The sequence below is a fragment of the Camponotus vicinus genome, unplaced genomic scaffold, assembly GCF_025532165.1.
Source record: "Camponotus vicinus isolate PSW18456_S1 unplaced genomic scaffold, iyCamVici1.0 SCAF_7, whole genome shotgun sequence".
Classification (NCBI taxonomy): domain Eukaryota; kingdom Metazoa; phylum Arthropoda; class Insecta; order Hymenoptera; family Formicidae; genus Camponotus; species Camponotus vicinus.
In genome coordinates, this window is record NW_028141979.1 from 13,136,229 (window position 1) to 13,161,311 (window position 25,083).

Here is a 25,083-nt window from a genome sequence, read left to right on the forward strand (position 1 = left end):
TCACATCCAAGTTATTTATTTCCATCTCGTTTAAATGTCTGCACTTTTTCTGTCTTAATTCATCATCATTATCACTGACATAATCAGAATCCACTAAGGATGGTATTTCCTCCTCGGATTCTTCCTCAGACCCATCTTCGTCTGATTCGTTCACATTATCGATTTCCATTAGATTATCATCTTCAATGATAATAATCTCTTCAATGTCCTCGTCGATGATAATAACATCTTCGTCATCGATGATAATAACGTCTTCTTCAGCCATTATACGTGACATTCCACAGAAAGGTCAGCTTTAAGAACACGATGCACAATAGATCGAATAATGTTTTTTTACCAATCTGGATAACAAGAAACCACCATTGGATCCATTTCTTCTTTACTTTTTTTATAGGTACCTCTCGACTCGCGCACTACTAAACTCTTTGTGACGAGGCAACGAGGTCTCGGTACGAGATTTTATAGTAGAGATGTGGCATTATCACCATATCAAAAACGCGTCGTAAGACAAAAGTATGCGCGGTCCCATGCATTTATCGCAAGTATAAGCAATATTATATTACATACCCGGTTGATAAACAATATAAACAGTATTACATATGCCGATGTTCGGTTTATAAACAATATAAACAGCTGCATTCCTGCGGCGGTTGCACAATGATATACGTTAACCATTCTTGATCTCTTCCTGGTATACCCTTCACCCGAGGAGTAAGGATCCTCCGGTACTTGACAATATAAACACCTCAGAATCATCTTCCACATTTTCTTCTAGGAAGAATTCGCGCGTATCAGTGCCGATGTTCGGCTGCTTTGCGCCTTTGTTTTCTCCGTTCATATAAGCGAAGGTGATACGCGTGAATTCTTTCTGAGATGTAAATAAATGATTGATACATCATACTTACGTATTAAACACAAAGATAGCTGCTTTGTACCCTTGCTTCCTCCGCTCATATATCAGCGCCGATGTTCGGCTGCTTTGCGCTTTTGCGGTACACCCCCTCTTCCCCAATATAAGTAATTCTAGATTTTTTCCGTTCGACGTATCCTTATTCCCTCTTTCATTGAATTACGCGTTACCCTCTTTCATTGAATTACGCGTCGCGTGAATTTAACACTAATTCAGAAACAGCTACGAATGGCTAAGGAGCGACAACGAACAGCTATCGAACGGCTATCGAACGGCTATGGAACGGCTATCGAACGGGTCAGGAACGGCTACGAACGGCTATCGAATGGCTATCGAACGGGTCAGGAACGGCTACGAACGGTTATGTAACGGCTATCGAAACAACAGTGGATTGACGATCGAGAATAACAGAGATAGCGAGGAAGAAAAAGAACGGTTACGAACGACTAGAGAGTGGCAACGAACGACAACGAACGGGGCAGGAATGGCTACGAACGGCTATCGAACGGCTGTCGAACGGCTACGAACGGTAGTGGACGATACAGAACGGCTATTGAGAAACGACAAACAGTATTGAACGGCTCAGAAACGGCTACGAACGGCTAAAAAGTGACAACGAATAATAAAACGCACGGTGATACTCGGGGCACATATCGTTTGATCGACGAATCGAAACAACGATGGATCGACGATCGGGAATAACCGAGGAAGCGAAGAAACAACATAGTTTAGAGAAACGGCAGTACACACACACACATAGACACACACACACACACACACACACACACACACACACACTATTTCCGTTCGATAACCGTTCAACGGTCGTTCATTTCCGTTCGACAGTCGTTCATTTCCATTCGACAACCGTTCAATAGTCATTCGACAGTCGTTCAATATCATTCCATAATCGTTCATTTTTCAATACCCGTTCGATAGCCGTTCGTAGTCGTTCCTGACCCGTTTGATAGCCGTTCGATAGCCGTTCGATAGCCGTTCGATAGCCGTTCGACAGCCGTTCGACAGCCGTTCGTTGTCGCTCCTTAGCCGTTCGTAGCTGTTTCTGAATTAGTGTTAAATTCACGCGACGCGTAATTCAATGAAAGAGATAAGGATACGTCGAACGGAAAAAATCTAGAATTACTTATATTGGGGAAGAGGGGGTGTACCGCGAAAGCGCAAAGCAGCCGAACATCGGCGCTGATATATGAGCGGGGGAAGCAAGGGTACAAAGCAGCTATCTTTGTGTTTAATACGTAAGTATGATGTATCAATCATTTATTTACATCTCAGAAAGAATTCACGCGTATCACCTTTGCTTATATGAACGGAGAAAACAAAGGTGCAAAGCAGCCGAACATCGGCGCTGATACGCGCGAATTCTTCCTAGAAGAAAATGTGGAAGATGATTCTGAGGTGTTTATATTGTCAAGTACCGGAGGATCCTTACTCCTCGGGTGAGGGGTATACCAGGAAGAGATCAAGAATGATTAACGTATATCATTGTGCAAGCGCCGCAGGAATGCAGCTGTTTATATTGTTTATAAACCGAACATCGGCATATGTAATACTGTTTATATTGTTACGTCCCTGGTTTGAGTCGCGGTCGAGTCTGTCTTGAAAGAGGAAGAAGATCTCGTTGTCAAGGAATTGTTGATGGAGCAGCCGTCATTTGAGTCTGGAGCCAGGTGTCAGGCTGTGTGGACGCGTTTCTCTTACGAGTCGATCCGTGTTATTAATATTGTGTATTTACGTTCTGAGTTACCGTTTGTGTTGTAATTGTGCAGTGCATTAAAGTTCATTAGTTTCTTTAAGTGCTTGTTTATTTAGCGCGTCCCGCGAGCGGCCGATCTCTTTACCGCGTGACTTCGATATTTATCGAAGTCCCCGCCCCGGGCGTAACATTTTGGGGGCTCGTCCGGGATCGACCGGACTGCGATCTTGTTGACGCTTTGAGCTGAGACGAAAATTTATTTCGTGTGGAAAATGGCGACGACAGAACTGCAAGGTTTGGTGACGGGCGTCTCAACCAGGAAGAGGATGCGAGCTGCGACTCCCGGACTATCAGCGGAGTCAAACACGCTCCGGGCAACTATGCCCGATTCAATGATTGCGCAGCGGACGACTGTAGAAACGAGCGAAAGAATCTCGAATAAACAGCTAAGTCGCCAATATTAAAAAAAAATAATTATAGTTTTGTAGGAGCGGCTAGATCGCACGCGATCAGATCCGCGTAGCTTGTAAAAGAATATTGAAATGTTTAAAGAATTTATTTTAAATAAACTGGTGTGTGTAAGTTAAGGCGGGCTCGGATGTATCTTGGATAGGGGATTAATTCTTTCATTAGAATGCCTGAATGGCAGTATTCGTGATTTCCGGTGCTTGTTTTAATAATGGTTGTATTGGTTCTAATTATCTTTGAATGAATTGTAATTGGTAGAGTAATCCTCGAAGTGTTGTGTTGTGTCAAATGGGCGTAAAGACACGTCCGACCTCCTCCCACATACATCCCTATCTTTCTCTGGAGGCCTGTCCCGGCCCTATCTTAGGGTCCATCCGCCACTGCTATTTGGTACAGTGGGGATTTTAATATATACTAGAGGGATCTTGGGGGATGTGGTCACTCTACGGCGTTGTGCTCGTCGGTGCCGTTTTATACGGAAGGCCAGTCGGAAGCCAGCATGTACGCGAATACCTCCACCGGCACTTATTTGGTCAGCGAGCGACCTTTTCAAGGATCCTCCATGGCAATCGGCATTGCATCCATCGAGCAAGATACCAACATCGCTCTGGAGTCGCATATCACTGTGTTAAAAAGCAGCATTAGGTGTGAGGTCTGGATAGCTCAGTGGTCTAGAGCAGTTGCCCGGAAAGCGAAAGACTTGGGTTCGATTCCCGATCCAGCCACTTGCGCCTCACATATTTTTCTAGTCTGCGAATATTGTTTTCTAGCAATTATTCGTTAGGCTGAAAAATGTGTGAATGCTCTCTCCACAGGATATGCGTCAATGCCGTTGCCATGGATGGATTCTGTCGCTCGTTGATCAAATGGGCGTAAAGACACGTCCGACCTCTTCCCACATACATCCCTATCTTTCTCTGGACACAGTTACGCCCACTCAGACGCATCTGAGAACCCGTGAAGCTCCATAAGGACCGGATCTTGGCAAATGATCACCCGGGGAACGATGATGTCGTTGAGGTCCTTTAATTCTCCGACGTAGGTAACCCATTTGTGATGTAATTCCATCGGCAACGATTCGTCCCATCCTAGGTTTAGTTGCCATAACTTCTGTAAGATAATTTTAGCTTTAATCGTAGCTGGACCAACCAGTCCCAACGGATCGAATATTTGTGACACGATCGACAGTACTGTGCGTTTTGTTATTAATACGTTAAGATTTGCCTGACGCGTGTTGACTTGATATTGAAAAGTATCTCGGTTAGGTGTCCACAGAAGACCGAGAGTTTTGATCTCTTCTTCACCAGCTGTGATCCTCACAAACTCTTCGGTATCTCGTTCGAATAAGGTCGGCTCGTTAGATTTCCATTTGGACAGCTCGAAACCGGAGGATTTCAATACCGTTGTGATCTCATTCTTGAGCACTCGTAGTTGGTTTAAATCATCGTTACCTGTTAGAAGGTCATCGACGTAGAAGTCGCGAATGATCATCTTCGAAGCCTCTGGTGAGATGTACATGCGTTATGCACGGCTTGATGTAACGCTCGAATGGCAAGAAATGGGGCCGATGATACTCCATATGTTACGGTGTTCAGCTTATACTCCTGAACCGCTTCATCAACATTTGGTCTCCACAAAATCCGTTGTAGGTTTCGTTGCTCTTCGCTTATGTTCACTTGGCGGTACATTTTAACTACGTCCGCCGTGAGAACGTATTGATGCTGTCGAAAACGCAATACGATTGAGAATAATGTTTGCTGTATAGTAGGTCCAACTAGAAGAATGTCGTTTAGTGATTTTCCAGAGGATGTCTTCGCTGATGCGTCGAACACCACTCGAAGTTTGCGCTGACCATTAGAGCTGGTCACAACAGGATGATGCGGAATATAATATGAGGTAGAATCTTCTTCTTGATTTGCGTGAATCGCTGTCATATGATTGAGCTTAATATATTCTTCCATAAAAAGCCCGTAATCTTTCTTTAGTTCCAAGTCCTTATTTAATCTCTGCTCTAATCTATATAATCTATATTTCAATGCATTGTTGCGCGATTCTCCCAGCTCATCAGGATGACCTTGAAATGGGAAATTGACGATAAAGCGTCCTGATTCGTCTTGACGGTGCATCTGCATAAAATGTGTCTCGCAATCTTCCTCGCCTTTTGACATAATCGGCGTTTGGTCAACCTCCTCGATTCTTCAGAATCTCTCGATTTGATCGTGAAGTTGCGCCTCCGACGAGAAACAACAAAGGGAAGAATTGTGCGGCTATTTCATTGCAACGTCTCCAGACACTATCCAACCAAGATGTGTTTTTTGAAGTATCGGCTGAAATCTGCCGATTTTGATTTGCCCGATGCACAACAACCCCCAGAAGACGCTTGCCCCCAATATGACATCGATTTTCCCTGATACGTAAAACTTGTCATCGGCGAGTTTGATATTATCTGGGATTTTCAAATGCCCGATATCAATATCCGACAACGGTAACCTTTCGATTATTCGTTCGATTATTAAAAACTTGACCTTGGTTCGATACGCCGTATGTTTTGATTGAATTACAGTGTACGCGGATTCCGTAACGTTGGTCGAGGATGCTATGCCTCCCACCAAACAATTGTACTTTTGTGTCGTAAGTTGTAATCGATCGCATAATTCCTTACTCAAGAAATTAGATTGTGACGCAGAATCTAACAAGACTCGGCATTCATGCGCGGTACCGAAAGAATCGTAAATCCGTACGCGGACTGTTGACAACAGCACCCGCGACTGCCCAGGGATGTCGACGCTACTACAATTAACGCTCGAATTATGCTGTTCTGCGCTTCCTGAACTTGGATAATTGACATCGGTTCTCGAGGCGTTCGTAATCCTTTCGGTTTGTTCATTCGGATGTAACAACGTATTGTGCTTCGCATTACACTTTTTACAAGCCGACGATTGACACATTTGCGCAAAATGATTCGGTCGCAAACAATTACGACAAAGCTTTCGCTCATTAACGGCACTCAGTCATTGAGGAACGGTCAAATCTTTGAATTTGTTACAAGAATACATCGAATGAGACTCTTCGTCGCAAAAGCTGCATTTTCGCGCGGTTCGATTTTCCTTACTCGTATTCACGAACGCGGTTGAATTATTCGACTTTCTTTGTTGAGGCGTAGATTTATTCGACTGTAGTTTTACCGCATCCGTTTTGCTTGTTTCCGATTCGACTATTAAGCATTTTTCCTCAAGAAAATCGGTCAAGCTGGCAACCGTGATTTCCTCCTTATCCTTTATGTGCGTTCTCCACTCGCGTCGTGTCGCGGAATCGAACTTTGCAATCATTAAATGATTAATTACCGTATCCCAGGTATTGACTTTGAGAAATTCCAGCGCGCGAATATGTCGTAAAATACCGTCGAAAGTTTGTCTCAACTGTGTTCCCGATTCCTTTTGCATCACCGGGATGTCCAATAATAATTGTAAATGTCGATTTGCTATCGCGCGTTTATCCTCAAATCTTTTGGTTAAAAGATTCCAAGCGATTATATAATTTTCAGCGGAGGATTCGAGAGATTGAACGACTTCGGCGGCTCTGCCCTTTAAAGACGATTTGAGATAATACATACGTTGAATATTTGTTAAATCGCGATTTGCATCGATAAGGCCCTAGAAGCTATCTCTAAATTCCAACCATTTTTCCGGATTGCCGTCGAATGTCGGAAGATTCATGGTTGGCAGCTTGACCCGTAACCTGTGATTGGCTGTCTCGTTCTCAACGTTATTGAGAATTTCTCCAACGGGGTGTTCTAACGACCTTGCAAGGGCGCGAGCGCGACCGATAAGCACACAATAACGATCCTCAATGTCTTGACGTTCCGCGTCGGTTTCGTCCAATTCTTTTATTTGATCTTGTACCCTTTCGAATTGTACCCACGTGTTTTGAGTAAATTCGATTTTCGTCTGTAATGTTTCGAGTGGCTCGCCGCTCGCGCGAAACCCGGCTAAGAATGTTTCTAGATGTATAAGACGCGCCTTACACACTCCGCGTTGACGCCTCAACGTCGTCAAATTCTCCGCCATTTCGATATACTTGTCGAAAGATCTTCCAAATACGTGTGAATATCCTTGAAGCTCTCAAGATACGTCGTAGCTAATTTCTGCCAGTACGTGAGATTTTCGGCTCGATGTTCGTCGTTATATGCTCGTGTAATTCGATCTCCTTGTCCTACGACCCGAGGTCGTGCGTCCGCGCTATCCTCGATGCGCTTTCTGTATGCCAAATGTGGACTCTCTGACCTGCAAGCAAAATCACTAGACTACCGCCACGGCACGACGCGAACCTTATAATTCTCGAACTCTCGTCGCACAAGAGCGAGCTTACGATTACCGATATGTGTCTTCGGCTAAAGACGAAAGCGTGACTTTCGACGTGACTGTATCTATATTCGGGAATTGATCGCTGCGAATATAATTAGCTGTTTTGACTGACCTTCCCTTCCTTTTACTAACTTTTGCGTTTTACCCTTTGTCTACCTCGAGTCGTGTTTGAGGTTATCCGGCTCGAAGGACCATCATGTAATGCTCGACGCGTGGTCGCGCATTCGTGTTAAGTATAGAATGAATTTCAACCTTGCGTCGTTAGTTAAAGTTACTCTTTAATGCTCAGAATTACAATTTTCCTTTGTCGTGCAGCTACAGGGCGTCTTCCACAGTTTTTTTTTCGTTCGCTCGTTCCATATACGGTTTTTTTTTCTCGCACACTGATGGCGCTGCTCATCCGGACGCAGCGGTCAGCGCCACTCAAATCCCACGCTTAATCGTCGCTGTCTCGAACATTGGTCGTTGCTCTTCGGGCGTCTTCCACTGCGAAGATTGGACTTTTGTCTCGGGATCATAACCATAAACCCATGACTCATCCCCAGTAACCTTTTTGAACATTTCCGGCTTGTTTCTGATTGTTTCCAAATTGTCCTGGGCGACTTCCACCCGATAATTCTTTTGGTCTTCTGTCAGCAGCCGTGGAACGAATTTTGCAGCCACGCGACTCATCCCCAAATCTTGGCTAAGAATTTCCGAAACAACAGATTTTGGAATTCCGAGGTCTTCTTCTATCTCTCGAACAGTCAAACAACGATTTTGATTAATTAAAACTCGAACTCGTTCCACATTTTCAGGAGTTTAGCGGGCTTGCCAGAACGAGGGTCGCTTTCAACTGATGTACGACCACTTTTAAATCGCCTAAACCACTCTTTAATCTGTGTATCACTCATGGATTCATCGCCATATACTTTACGAATCATGTGGATGGTTTCCGAACATGAATGGCCGAGTTTTTGGCAAAATTTAATGCACACTCTTTGTCCGATGCGTTCAGTTATTGTGAAATGCGACGCGCACGAAATTCAACGTTTACTCAACAGCGTACCGTTGTTGACTGAAGACTCGAAGGACCGTGCTGCCTGGCAGGGGCACTCATAAAAGTCCCCCCTAAATAATGAATACCTATTTTTAACAATAGCACACCCAGGTACGAGGTTAGAGCACAAGGTCGGATATTTTCCGGACAGACCTCGTATTCTTTCGCATTACTTTTTCGCAAGTCCTGTACCGTGGAGCGTGCTTACAAAATCTGACCGACGTCAAGTCTCATGGTTGATTAGAAATCATCACGGATTACAATGGGAAGACGGAAACGTTCCATATGGCTTGACTCAGCGTGTAATTTAATAGCTGTCGTTGGTACGATACACGAAGAAGAAGAAGAAGAATCGTCTGTCGTGTACGTTAAAGGACACGAAAAGCGAAAATGGCTGACCGATATACTAGACGATGCGGGAAACGGTTATATTATTGAAACCTTGGATGCAGATTACGAAGATATTGATGCTCTAAATAAATTAGATAATACCAATAGTATGCGATGTGGAAAACATGTTACGAATTGCGCATGACAAAATGTATTCAAAATATTTAACTGGTGGTCGCAACGCCAGAAAGAATTGCAAGACAAATAAAATATGTAAACATTAATATGTTGTATCTCTTATTTCCCCTCCCTAATCCTTTCCTTGCGTTTCTAAGAATTTTTTTTGTCCGAGCGCCGCCTCCCCCTTCTCCTAAATTTCAGTGCGTTAGAAGCATTGATCCCCGACCACATTATACTTTTGGAAGATGAGCGTCACGTATACTCGGTTAATTTCTGTACGATCAGTGTCGCGTTAACCGCTCGTGGTTCACTTTTCATAACCCCAGAGAAATGTACTACGTCGAAAGGAGCAGCAGCAGGAGCGGCGTCGGAAGACGCGTGAATAATTACGTGCCGAGTCATGATAAAACTCCATCGTTTGAGAACAAATGTGACGAGTAAGTTTCGTTTAACTTCTTTCTATTTTTCTATTTTTACAAATTGTATTATTAGTATTATTAGTATTATTAGTATTATTTAATTTTAATTTTTTCTGTAGCATTTCGTTGGAACGTCGTGCGGTTCGTATACTAGGTAGACGATACGCATTGACAGCTACGGAATTCAAATTCCTCGAAATTGGTATCAACATGGGTCCGCCGAGTTACGTGGAGATTGCCGTAGGAGATCATCGGGGAAAGGAACTGATATTATCTCTCGAAACGTGGAAGAGACTCTACGAGCAACGTCGCAATATTCAAAATTTCCTTCGGAACGACTCTAAAGATGACTACAATTTCATAAGCGTTGGACCGCTAACAGTGAGAGTTCGTACGATTAACGACGTCAAACTCATAAGTCTCGAATCTTCAAACGTATGCATGATGATGATCGAATCGATGTTACATCGTATGTTCGATCTCGATCAATGCATAGATGTAACTTTTGTTCGAGTGGATAAAATTATCGAAACAGTTGATGTCAAGTTTACGCAATTCTCCAATATCGCGTCCACTGCAATAAATCCGAAAGAAGTATCAAATGTAATACGCGCGAGTGACGCTTTCAACAAGGATCAACTCGTCGATTACGAGCTGGCAACTTTAGTTTTCAGTCCATAGTACGTAAAAAATATGTAAAACAAGAATAAAGAGTTTTAAGTTTACTAAATCGTTATTTCTTCGCATATATTTCCATCCCTTACGCTATCTCTCTCTCTCGCGCTAGTTATAAGAATTTATCGTTGTCTCTATCACATTCGTCATTATTCTCGCGCTAGTTATAAGTCTTTATCGTTCTCTCTTTCGTACGCGATTATCTCGACCTATCGTTCCCTCTCTCTCGCACGCGTTCTCTTTCAAAGTAATGCAGCTGTTTATATTGTTTATAAACCGGACATCGGCATATGTAATACTGTTTATATTGTTTCAACCGGGTATGTAATATAATATTGTTTATACTTGCGATAAAACATCCAACACGCGCCGAAACAAGCGTACCCCGCTCCGCAGCCCACCGCGCCTCCGAAATCCCCTCTGTCCCGCGTGACGTCATTTCCCCGCGCCGCTGAGATCCCCCTCGCGCCTCACTTCCCCTGAGAGGACCTGAGTTAGAACCGGTCTAGTCCTAACTACTGTTAATATAACAAGAAAAATCATATGAAAATCTGTGATATAAGCATTTTTTGATAACATTATTATGACGAATAACGATATCAGATTACTTCATCTTCTGCCGCTTGTAAGTCATTTGTATATCGATACCTTACATTCCGATTCCGATACATTTCATTGTCTGCGACATTTTATCGTTTAAGATTTTGTCAACCGTGACATTTTATCGATCAGTATTTGCTTGTCTCTTAATGTTTTTGTTAATATTTTTCATTGTTAGTCCGAAAGGAATATTCAGTTCATATTGCCAGTATTTTAGATCCAAAGCGAGGTCTATAATATTATATATTGTATATATATACAAGGTGTTCCAAAAAGGTATGTCAAAAATTTAAGGAGATATTCCTCACACCTGAAGGATGAAAAAATGTTATATGGACATTGGTACGGAAATGCTTATTTCAGGAGTTATGTTGAAAAACTGTTAGCTGTATTACTTACACAAGGAAAAATTTAGGATTAATTATTGTAGACGACAATCGTTTAATTAGGCTTATTTACATTTGGTTTTAATGTGACCTTGAGTATGTTACAATAAATGTTGAAAATGAATTGATGATTAGACAAAACATGTACTTTATGCATGATGGAGCTCCTCCTCATTTCAACCGAATTAGTCGTAATTTTCTGAATCAAACTTACGGTAATCGGTGGATAGGAAGAGGTGGACCTACTTTGTGGCCTCCACGTTCCCCGGATCTCAATCCGATAGACTTTTATTTGTGGAGACATTTAAAGACAATCGTACATGCTACAGTGCGTGATATTCAAGATCTTCGTGATCGTATCACTGCAGGTTGCGAGACAATCCGCTGTACGCCAGGCACTTTTGAACGTGTCCGTGAATCGATGCGTCGACGTGTCACTGCTTGTATTCAGGAAAATGGTGAACATTTTCAACATTTATTGTAACATACTCATGGTCACATTAAAACCAAATGTAAATAAGCCTAATTAAACGATTACGTCGTCTACAATAATTAATCCTAAATTTTTCCTTGTGTAAGTAATACAGCTAACAGTATTTTCAACATAACTCCTGAAATAAGCATTTCCGCACCTATGTCCATATAACATTTTTTCATCCTTCAGATGTGAGGAATATCTCCTTAAATTTTTGACATACCTTTTTAGAACACCCTGTATATATTATATGGTTTCATATGGATTTGTAGTTTACCACGCAAAGTGAGATTCAGCTTACATCATATGATCTTTAGACATAATCTTAATCTTAATACTTTTATATACAAAATAAAGAAATTAATTGATGTAAAAGATACATAGTTATTTTCAAAGAAATATATTACTTTTACAACGAACAGTTATATTTTTTACAAATTAAATTTTTTGTGTTAAAATTTAACAAGACTACATTCTTCAATTAATTTCATATAGAGTTTACTTTAATAGAATATCAAATTAAATTTAATTACGAAAATATGGTATAAAAAATTGCATATTTACCATAAATAATAATTTTTCTCAAAATTTTTGCTAAGGAATTCTAAGTTGATCAAAGACTCTGCCATAAGAAATTCATGATTATGGAACATTCCTATATAAATTTTCCTATATAAATTATTTGTATTAAATATAATACAAATATATATAATTATAAATAATATATAATATATATAAACAAGCAATAATATATATAAACAAATGCACACACATATACATAATAACTCGTCACTTCACCGCGCCTAGTATTAACTTAAAGTGGGACGACTCTATTCACGCATATTGGCCGATCTTCTTTAATTAATTTCTCAAAAAAAAATCGTGCAATTACAATCGAAAATGGATTTGAAAGGTGGGTATTTAACTATAAATTACTCGAAAATCTAATACGCTGGGGAAATTCTGCGGCCAGATTTGTTATCAACGTCAAAAAATCTATCAGATTCACCTACTCTGCTTTTTGTAACTGAACCTCGCAAGCCTGTGTTATTAATTATATTACGTTATACTTATATATCTATACTTATATGTCTATACTTATATCTATTTACATTTATTTTTATATCTTAATCTTTTATAATTACTAATTAGAAATTTGTTCAAATAAATTTTTAATTAATTAATTTTTTAAATAGAACTTTAAAAAAATATTATTGTTTTTTGAAAGTATTATAATTATTAATTAGAAATTTATTCAAATAAATAAATAAAAATTAAATCAAAATTGGCAGCCACAGCGCAGTAGTTGGGGCGTAGGGGAAGAAACAACACTTCCTTCTTATTGATTGTTGTTTATTTCAAATTTAAAAACTACAAAAATAATGAACGTTTTGTCTTTGATCCTTCCTCAGCGCGATTAATAATATAAAAAAACAAACTATTACATTGTAAAAAAGGAAGAAAGTTTATCTCCTCTTCGATGCGCAGGTGATGCGAAACTGCATCGCGCGGAGATCTAGCAAGCCTGCTGCTTCCAAAAGTTTATCAAATGTATTAAGATTTGCTATATAGAATCGCAACAGATCTAACAAATCGAGTAAAAAATTAAATACCGATATTATGTGTTGCCGGGAGAGGCACGGGATGTGGGGTGTTGTCGAGATAACCAATTTAAAGCCTCGGGATCGTTAGCCAAATCTGTTTTACTTTTATTCAAATGATTTATTCTGTTTTTGAAATACATTATTTTATAATTCTATAAAGATCTCGGGTTCCTTTCCTTAGTCTCTTCCTTCGTTCCATTAGCTTTTAAGTATTAACGAATTTTCTTTTATTTATCGACGCGCTAAGTCACGATTAGCCCTAATTTCTTACTACTTATTGATCGATTTTTTCTTAACGACTGTCCGCCGTGCACTCGCGGTTGACGGTTTTTAATATCTCGTTTTTGGGATATTTTGGAGGGGATCGCCTAGCGACATGACTATATACAGTCATGGTGAACTCTTCGTGGCGATCAAGTCTAAGAGCAAGCGAAGGAGGTTCAAAGTCGAAACCCTTCGTTGGCACTTTCGCGTTTCCGGCGAATCCGCGCATGGTTCACTGAGGCAGCGGTTTTATTACGCGGTTCGCGAACATTCGATGCTTTTGTCTTTCTAATAATTTATATTAATATTGAAAGGTTATAGTCTCTCAGACTATAACAATATGAATTCCTTTTTATGTTTAAAATTAATAATTGGAAACAAGACTCACCAGATTCCACGCTTTTTCTTTTTCCATCTGTACACAATATGCCATTAAGTACAATGATGCTAAAATGGACATACCTGCATCCGACAACGCATTTTAGCACTGTACTTAATGACATATTGTGTACAGATGGAGAAAGAAAAAGCGTGGAATCTGGTAAGTCTTGCTTCCAATTATTAATTTTAAACATAAAAAAGAATTCACATATAATATCGGTATTTAATTTTTTACTCAATTTGTTAGATTTGTTGCGATTCTACACAGCAAATCTTAATATATTTGATGAACTTTTGGAAGCAGCAGGCTTGTTAGATCTCCGCATGATGCAGTTTCGCATCATCTGTGCGTCGAGGAGATAAACTTTTCTCCTTTTTTTGTTTTTTAAATTATTAATCGCGCTGAGAAAGGATTAAAGACGATCTGAAACGTTCATTATTTTTGTAGTTTTTAAATTTAAAATAAACAACGATCAATAAGGAAGTGTTGTTTCTTCCTCTGCGCTCTAATTACCGCGCTGTGGCTTTTATGCCAATTTTGATTTAATTTTGATGAAAGTATTATTTTTCATTTTTCATTTTTTTTTTATATAGATTCATTATTTTCTCTAATATCATAATAATAAAGCAATAAATCCTATATAAATGACAAAAATTCATTTTGAAACGTAAAAATAATTAAAAAGATGTCTTTAAATAATTATAAAATAGAAATATAAAAAGAGAAACATAAACACAAGAAAGTACAAAACATGGAAATTGATACTAATTCAAATTGTTGTCGAATGTGGATTAAAAGATGCTATCGCACATTGATCGGTGCATATTCTTTACATCTGAGTGGTTCACCTGAGGGTCCGGCAGGAACCGGCAAAACTGAAACAACTAAAGACTTAAGTCGAGTTATCGCCGTGCAATGTATAGTATTCAATTGTTCAGAAGGTCTTGATTACAAGAACATGGGCAAATTCTTCAAGGGTTTGGTGAGCTGTGGGGCATGGTCTTGTTTTGATGAGTTTAATCGTATTGAATTGGAAGTGCTGTCAGTTGTGGCTCAACAAATGTTATGCATAATGCAGGTAATAAATAAAATATTATTATATATTATTTAAAATTTTACAAATTTTAAATAAATTTAATAAATACTTAAATTCCCCTTAACCTTTGAATAAATGAAAATGTCTATTACACACGCGCTCACATGCACGTACGCACACATGTACGCACTCATGCATACAAATGTGTTTCTAAATTAAATTAGCCTTTTGTTGTCAAACAATTTTCCATTTAAAACATTTTTTTTAATATAAGTCCAAAAACAAATTATTGAAGTATAAAATATAGATGAGATATTCTGCATATTTTTTATATTTTTTAATATTATAAAAAATGTGCATGTATACACGCACATAAATAAGATTAAAACATTTAACAGATATTTCTAAACATTGCTTCATTCAATATTGCAATATATTGAGCATCTAATTACAAATTTATTTCTTTGTTATTAATTTTGATTATATTTCGGAAAATATCTTTTTATATCTTACACTAACATTCAATGATTTTCGATAAGAATGATATAAATGTACGAGTAATCTCTTTCTTTAGACTCTTCTATTGAGATAGTGAAAAAATTTCGAACACTGTACATTGTCCGACAATAATTCATTTCGGCTCCTTAAAGAGTTGAACATAGAAAAAACTGGAAGTATTTATCCTACATTATATATAAGTTCTCCAGGGGAACTAACTAAAAAAACACAACGATTGTCACTGCCGATAGTATATACAGGGTATTCGGAAATTCAATCGACAAATTTTCAGAGATTGTCGGGGGCACCATAAGAATCATTTTTTACAAATGAACCTGGGGTCGGAAACGTGTCATTACATCGCTACGGCATACGGAGTGTTCGAAAGAGTCGGGACCTCGAAATATCACAAAAAATAGAAGTTTTACAAAAAATTGTTTCAAACAAAAGTTGTAGGGTGTAAAAAGGTCTATTTACTGGCGCCATGTGTTTGACCTTGGATGGCGTCGCCAAGGTCACGACAAGGCCACCTTGAATTTTTGAAATGGAACCCTCCACTTTTTATTGCATAGTCTTGTAGCCCTTCTCGAGACCTTTTCAAAGCACTAATTTTACCAACTTTAAGTAAGCCATTTCGAAGAGATCCAAACACAAATTTGATTCTCAGATTGCAAGATGATCTAGCCAACCATGGCAAGATCGGTGACTGATCCAGCCGATGAAGGCAAGATCGGTGCCTGATCCAGCCGAATCGGATTTGTGTTTGGATCTCTTGCCTTCGTGGGCGAGACATCTTACCATGAAAAGCTCGATAACTTTGTAACAACTTACTTAAAGTTGGTAAAATTAGTGCTTTGAAAAGGTCTCGAGAAGGGCTACAAGAATATGCAATAAAAAGTGGAGGGTTCCATTCCAAAATTCAAGGTGGCCTTGTCGTGACCTTGGCGACGCCATCCAAGGTCAAACACATGGCGCCAGTAAATATACCTTTTTACACCCTACAACTTTTGTTTGAAACAATTTTTTGTGAAACTTCTATTTTTTGTGATATTTCGAGGTCCCGACTCTTTCGAAAACTCCGTAGTAATGACACGTTTCCGACCCCAGGTTCATTTGCAAAAAATGATTCTTGGTGCCCCCGACAATCTCTGAAAATTTATCGATTGAATTTCCGAACACCCTGTATACTATGACCACATACATTAATAGAAAATGTGATGCGTTCTCTAAAACAGACAACGCTGATTCATTTGCTGTCCTCACTTTTTATTCAAATAAGAGCGTATCTATATGCAATATCAATTGTTGCAATATCATTAATTAGTTTTAGTTTTTTTTATTATGTGATACTTGATGTAATACTATCAGTTTTTATTTACTATTTTAATATTATTTTTGTGTATTTATGATATATTTTTTAATGAAAAAAAGAGTTGAATGGAAACTTTCGATTGTACTTAGTGTAATTTTGAATTGCATATAACATGCAATTTTTTTCTATAGCATCAGGCATTTTAATTTTTATAATTCAGACTATTATTCTTTATTAATAGAATTATAAATTTTAAAAGTAATTTAATAAAAGATAGTAATTATATCTGTATAGGCTGTACGTGCTGGTTTGGAAATGTTTGTCTTTGAAGATACCGAACTTAAATTGAACCCAGCTGTTTTCGTGTGTATCACAATGAATCCTGGTTATGCCGGTCGCACGGAGCTGCCAGATAATTTAAAAGTCTTATTTCGCACAGTTGCTATGATGGTACCAGATTATGCCATGATTGCTGAAATCTTTTTATATTCGTCGGGCTTTAGTTTCGCCCGCGAACTCTCTACAAAAATCGTTACTACATATAAGCTCTGTTCTGAGCAATTGTCTACACAGTCACACTATGACTATGGTATGCGCGCCGTCAAAACTGTCCTTTCTGCAGCGCAGAATCTAAAGTTGAAGCATCCCAATGAAAATGAGGCTATTCTTCTTTTGCGCTCGTTGATTGATGTGAACTTACCTAAATTTCTAACACGAGACGTGCCACTCTTTCAGGTATGTCAAAAGATAGCATTAGTTTTTAAGATATTTTTTTGATTTTGTATAATAGTTGACGATTTTGTATAATAATTGAAACTGATAAATCAAAAAATGAAAAAAAAATAACGAATGTTTATATAAAAATGTAATACATTCATGTATGCGAATCTTAATAGAATTTAAAAGAACTGTTTTCGTACTTAGAGAATAGAGCAGTTTTAAATATCTTATAAAAGAAATATTATTGGAGAGTATAAGATAAGTGATTAGACAAATAGAATAGAAAAAAAGTGCGACTATGACAAGAAAGATAGGGATGCATGTGAAGGAGGAGGTCAAACGTGTCTATACGCTCATTTGGTCAACGAGTAGCAGAATCCATTCGTGGCAACGGCATCGACGCATATCCTGTAAAGAGAGTATTCACACATTTTTCAGCCCAACGAATAATTGCTAGAAAACAGTATTCGTGGAAAAATATGAGGTGCAAGTGGCTGGATCAGGAATCGAACCCGAGTCTATCGCTTTTCGGGCAACTATTCTAGACTGCTATCTAGATCTCACATCTAATGCCGTTTTTTAACAGTGAGTGATATACGACTCCAGAACGATGTTGAGATCTCATTCGATGGATGCCAATTGTACCAATTGTCAAGGATACTTGAAAGCTCGCTGAACTAATAAAAAACTCCAAAATCACATTTATATTGCAAGGAATTTTATTTCAATATTATGTGATTAGTGTGAGCGTTTCTCTACTGCAATGAATGTTTTTCTGTTGCTGGAGACTCAATATTGTAATGATTGTCGCTACTTACGAAACCTTTTTTATTAAATATCGATATTAATCGAAATGATATTATTCGTACGATTATAGACGGAAATGCGGCGTAAAATATATATAAATATAAAATATGCATTAATATAATATAATTATTAATATAAAATATTAATTTAATAATAAAAATAATTTGTTCACTTTAACTCCATATTGCCTAATTATTCACATTAATGTACATTCCGTAAAAATGTGCATTAAAAATAAAATTGGGGAAAAGTAGTATTCGAACCTGTAACATGCTATGTTCTTATTCGCTACCTCATCTGCTACGCTACGCTCACTACCTGCAAGCCTCTTAAATATGTTCTACATAAAAGGCACAAGGAAAACTTTCAATGCAAATTTCTCATGAATACTCGAATGTTGCATCGTGCCACTTGACTATTAAATAATGGAGGGGTATCTCTAAAACATATTTAAAATTCAAGATCGGTGATCTTACTACCTGATATTCCCCTTGTAAAAAATACGCGCAATTCGCTTTTGATCTCGCGTCTGATTTCTAATTGCGTCGGAATTTTGCCATACATGGACAGTTTGCGATTAAAAATGCAATTCGAGAAAACAGACAGTTAATTGTATTATATATGTCGAGTTCGATAATGTCATAGAAATCGATTGTCTCGTTAATTCATCAATGATTTTGTTAGATTTTTTATTGTGCACACGCTCACATCGTAATGTAATATTCGGTTAAAAATTTTCCTCTTCCACTTCAATAAAAATGTTGATATGCAGTCCTTCTCGCTCGCTCGCTTGGCCGTTCGTGTCTCTCTCACACTCATTCATCTTACCAGAGCGGCCCACCGGGAAGGAAAACTTCGGCCGGGTATATCAGCCGGTCTGGCCGGCACCAGTGATGCCAGAATGGATACGCTGGCAACCGGCAACCGTGAGTGGAAAGGGTAACGAACATGTGAACGTAAGCGTACGTGTGAGCTCGGAGCTTCGGCTAGCTTCGGACAATAGAAAAGAACAGAATACAGCTTTCTGTCTTTTTCTTATCAAGTTAGCAACGAAGAGGCGATGCAGCTCGCAGCTCGGTTCTCGATATCTCAATGCGTGCGAGAGCGTTAAACGTTTTTCGCTTACAACTTTGTATACTATATATTTTTTATAACTGATATATATATATATATATATATATATATATATATATATATATTATACATTTATCAATTGTAAGAAAATATTGATATATTTTTTCATGTAAAAAATCAAATCGTATAATTTTTATAAACAAATGTGTGTGTGTGTGTTTATATATATATATATATATACAAATAAATTTGAACACGTGTTGAGCACGTTTATTGAAAATGGCTTTTTTTCCTTATTTTGATAAATTTCATCCTAAAATTTATTTTATTGTATATAATAAAATAAAATTATATGTAAAATGAGGATAAATATTGATTTAAAAATTTTTTAATTTCGATTTTTTTTAATTTTTCGTTTCTAAATAAACTAAATTATTTTTTAAGATTATAATAATAATAATTGATATATAGGAACGAAAAAGGAATTTAAAAATTAATGGATTTTCAAATTAATACTTATCTTCATTTTGCACATAATTACATTTTATTGTATAATACAAATTTAAAGGTAAAATTTATCAAAATAAAAAAAGGAAAACCATTCACAAACGTATTCAACATGTGTGTTCATAACTCATTTATATTAATATATATATTTTTTTTTCATTTAAGAATTATACGGTTTGATTTTTTAATATGAAAAAATATATCGGTATTTTCTTACAACTAGGATATATATAATATATTAACCAGTTATAAAAAAGATCTAATATAAAAAGCTAAAAGGGAAAAACATTTAACGCTGTCGCACGTATCGAGAAGCAAGCAGTGTCAAAAATTTATGTGCTTGTTATATATCGAATGGAAAGGACGAGTTAACAGTGTAACGCAGCTGGTAGCGCCCGTTTACGTACGACGCTGCGCGTCGCTGGTTCAAATCTTACTTTTTTTTATATCTACATTAAATTATTGTGCTATATATTTTTACTATTTTAACAAATTAATCTTAATTATAAAATATATTATATTTAAAAGTCATTGAATTTATTTGCTATGCAAAAAAATTTTAATTAAATAGTATTTATTGCGTAAAAAACTTAAGATTAATTATTATATGTAATTGTCATTGCAAATAAATTTCTGACGCTGCTTACTTCTCGATACGTGTGACAGCGTTAAATGGTTATCCCTTTTAGCTTTTTATATTAGATCTTTTTTATAACTGGTTAATATATTATACATATATATATATATATATATATATACTGGTATATATATATATATTTATAACCAGGTATTAAAAAGATCTAATATAAAAGGCTAATATAAAAGGGATAACCACTTAACGCTGTCACACGTATCGAGAATTAAGCAGCGTCAAAAATTTATTTGCAATGACAATTACATATAATAATTAATCTTAAGTTTTTATACATATATATCCTAGTTGTAAGAAAATACCGATATATTTTTTCATATTAAAAAATCAAACTGTATATTTCTTAAATGAAAAAAAAAAAATATATATATATATATATGTATATATATATTAATATAAATGGATAGCTTCCGGTTCCAGAAAGATTGTGAGTGACAGGTATGAGAGCGTGTTGTCAGAGATTTGTGAGAGAGTGGCGGAAGGAGAGAGAGGAGAGTAAGGGAGTTGGGTGCAGGGGATAGAGGAGTAAGGGAGGTGTGGATACGAATAAAGAAGAGAGGAGGGAAGTGAAAGTTAGGAAAATAGAGGTGAGAAAGAGGCGAGTGGAGGTTAGTAGGCAGTGCAGCTTGTGGCGGCAGGCGATTAGCGAGAAGGCGCAGTGTCACTAGAATAGTGATTCCAGTAACGGCGCACAGTGGAGCCAAATCCCGAAAAGCTGGCTAAAACCTCAAAAAATGAAATTTTGATTTAAAGAATTCTAACTAGTGAAAAGAGTAGGGCAATAATTGGGGCATTTAGTTGTAAAAGTAGAGAGATGCTGCCCCCTTCCCTGTGTCTGTGTCTTCAGTTGGAAGTTAGCTTTCATTTAGAGTGCACGTAGCGCGCAATAAAACAAGGAAAATTACGTTTTGTTTTAGACTGTATAATTTATATATAAAGTGTTCGATTTTAATTCAACAAAATGGAAATGACTCCTGCAGGTATGTAGGAAATGTTTTTGTACTCATATAACTTAAATTTAACTTTTATTTTTTTGAAATAAAGAATGATTCCTTGTGCCTTGATAAAAACAATATAATTTGTGAAACTTCTAATTTCAACTAAACAAAAAGTTATATATACCACCATATCCCGCGAAAAACAAAATTGAAGGCTTTAATCTATTATCTAACAAAAGGGTTCAATCTATTATCTAACAAAATTTACAAAAATGAGCTGCCAAGAACTGCCTATTAATCACTTGGTTGAAGAGACCTTGATGCGGACAAAAATCACTATAGCGTGCTCAGTGTTGCCAGATCGCTGAAAAATTGGATGGTAGATGGCATGCCAAGAAAGCGGTAGATAGCGGTAGATTTTTTATTTTAGAAATTTCGTATAATATAAGACATGAAACTGACAGTTAATAGAAAAAATATTGTAATTATAAGTAATACGAATATCTAAAACAATTCAACAGCAAATAAAAAAAGAAATTATACTTACAATAACAAAATGTACTCATAGTTTTTTCTTTAATCTTTACTTTGTCTGAGTATAATGAGTATCACAAATTTCGTATAATGAGTATCACAAGTTTCGTATAAAACTAGTTAATAGAAAAATATTTTAATTATAATAAATAATACAACAACTCAATACTCAATAGTCTCAATAGTATATAAATAAAAGAGAAATTATAATTTATACTTATAACAAACAATATACCTCGTAGTTTTCCAGGAAACACAAAGTAACAGTAACATAACATTAATGTTATAATTTCCCACTCAACAATATAACTGCAATGTAATATGCCTTGTGCGTAACAGTTACATTGTTGAGTGGAAAATTATAAGTATTAATGTTATGTTATGTTTCTATTACTTTGTGTTTTTTTCTTTAATCTTCAATCTCACTAGTCTCAGAGTCAGTTAATAATTCATAGTTTTTATCGTTCTTATACATTTGATTAGAATGTAGTTTAAATAACTCTTTTGATGTAGGAAAGTTGTAGCAACTTTTACCGTTTAAATATTCTTTTGTATGTAAAAGTCCAGAAAGAGTAGCAGATGAAATAAAATTTCTTGAATCGGTTTTTATTAAATTAATTTGGGAAAATAGTCTTTCAACGTTAGCGGAAGAGTGAGGGAGAGAAAGTAATTGAATAGCAAACTTACTGACTGTTCCAAACATTGGCGTGCCATTATTATATTTTTCTTTCAGTATTGAAACCCAAAACTCTTCACCATTGTCGCTGAAATTCTGGATTTCAGTGTTTCTTAGTAGCCGCCATTCTGGATCTAACTTCTGATAATCTTTCTCCGTTATTAAATTTGGGAAATGCATTGCCAAAGGAATAATCGAAACCGAACTGCCCTTTTTAACATTTTCAGGGTTGATTAACTCCAGTTTTAATAGAACGTCATTTGTGAAATCAAATCGAATATTGATCTGATTGACACTTTCGATTAAGAAATCTAAACATCGCCTTCTGAAAAAACTTCTTGTTCCTTTGTTATTCCGTTATCAGACTGTAATAGAAAAGCGCAGTTTTCTGCACCTACATAAATATCTTCTAATTTAAGAAAATTATATGGATTCTTGTAATCAATTTGTTTAATTGCACAGTTCAAAATTAAATTTCTTCTTATAAAACACTCCAGTATAGTTTTATATACCCCTATAATTTTAGTTCTCAAATGATAGATTTGTGGAGAAGTTGAATGCATTTCCCTATTTAAATTATTAAATATAGGTAAAATGAATTTTATAAACTGCAAAAAAAGTTTTGATAATGGATCATTTAACCTTTGTAAAATAGTTTCTGCCGCTAACAATCTGTCATTTACAACTCCATCCACAAAATACAGTTTTAGAGCATTATATTGTTCTAATAATCTTAAAACTACAGACTCAAGTGAAAGCCATCTTGTCTGGGCAGGGCAAAGAATTTTGTGGACTGCAGTTTCAGTAAACTTTTAAAACTCTTGATAAAAATTAGTTCTCTTGGGGCTGCCAGCAATGTAATTGTGCACATCCCTTGCTAAATCCTCCACTCACCTAGGTAGTTTTTTACATGCATAATTTGCACATAAATTAAAGCTATGGCAGATACACTTCATTAAAAAAATAGATTTGTTTTCTGCTTTTAACCTAGTCATCACAGAATTATTCTGGCCTGCCATTACATTGGCTCCATCAGAGGCAAGGCCGATTAAGTTCTCCTTGTATGGAATATTATGTATCTTAAAGAGTTTGATAATTTTTCCATAAATGTCATCTGCCTTTGCATCTTTTATGAGTATTAATGCAAGAAATGAATCTCTTATTCTAGAAAGTAAAATAGTTCAATGTAAGTTTAATATAAGTCATAAAAAGATATGAATATAATAAATATGTCATCTAATCACCTTTCACCATCAAAATATCTAACAATAATTCCAAGGTGTTTTGTACAACCTTTGTCAGTCGACTCGTCAGCGATTAATGAAAAAGTAGTTGTTCTCAAACATTGTGTTGTTAATTGGAGCTGATATTTGCCTAATACATTCTTTATTATTGCTGTGCATTTGGTACGATGAATTGAATTTTTTTTGCATTTTCGTATTCAGGACAAATTGCTTTGATTAGAGAAGGAAGATGATTTATCAAATTAAATGATAAATTATGTTCTACTACATATGCTCCTAAATATAAATCAGCCCTTTTCTTGAACTCATCTCGGTTAACTAAAGATTTGGTTACGTCTAGTAGGTTAGCTTGTTTTTTCGTACTTTTGCTTAGACGCTGGTGCATTGCTGTTTCCATATGTCTATATAATTGCATTTTACCCGCTCTCACATTTATTGTTTTATTGCACACTTTACAGTAAGCACCACATTTATCTTTTTTATCTAATTATAGCCAATTTCTGAAAACTTCTTCCATCTGCTATTCTTTTTTATATTTCTGATGATATTTCATTTTTTGTTTTTTCGTCTTAGGCTGTTCGGATTCCAAAGATTTAAAAGAATGAAGATATGCATAATTATTGTTAAAAAGGCATTGGCAGCAATGGCAGCAATAATTTATATTACATGTCAGAATCATCTTCGAATTCTTTGGAATTCATTTTCAGGAAGGAAAATAACCTCTGGTGTGATAAAGGAATTGAAACTAAAACCGTGCTTGTGTTGTTATTTGTGTCAAGTCAAACTTCTTTTTCTTCTTCTACTATGGCCGATGACCATAACCTTCCAATAAAAGTGAAACCTTCATATTAATAAGAAACATGATAACACCGCTCGCGGTGGTCATCTGGCAGTACTACATTAAAATAGCGGGAATAATATGCTATTTCAAATGTTATTTTTCTACTTGTAATCATGGTTGTCACTTTTTAATGTATTCTTCAAGAATAAAATTTTCCATTTCTAATCCATACACGAATAATCGATAAAATATATATGTAAAGTAAAAAAACGGTAGATAACCCAGTTAAAACGGTAGACAGTAGATTTGTGAGCCAAAACGGTAGATCTACCGCTAAAACGACATGGCAACACTGAGTGTGCTAGACACTTTTCGGAAGATAATTCTTGTAAACTTTATAAGAAAACGTTGAAGACAACATATAACAACATAACAACAACATATAACTGAACCTAAGATCTAACCTTAATTTAACACTTATTCTGTATTCTCGT

The 25,083-nt window shown here is 36.5% G+C and overlaps 1 protein-coding gene across 8 annotated transcripts in view; it reads left to right on the forward strand.

The window, feature by feature from the left end:
• The window catches only part of Dhc62b (Dynein heavy chain at 62B), an 835,389-nt gene that overhangs the window by 341,136 nt on the left and 469,170 nt on the right, over window positions 1-25,083 (forward strand). For 7 of the 8 annotated variants that reach the window (XM_083104284.1, XM_083104287.1, XM_083104286.1 and 4 more), the window contains 2 exons: window positions 14,609-14,888; window positions 16,951-17,391. In XM_083104284.1, coding sequence (XP_082960410.1) covers window positions 14,609-14,888; window positions 16,951-17,391 — 721 coding nt within the window. The remainder of the gene's footprint in view (window positions 1-14,608; window positions 14,889-16,950; window positions 17,392-25,083) is intronic. The other variant, XM_083104288.1, reaches the window with a different exon arrangement.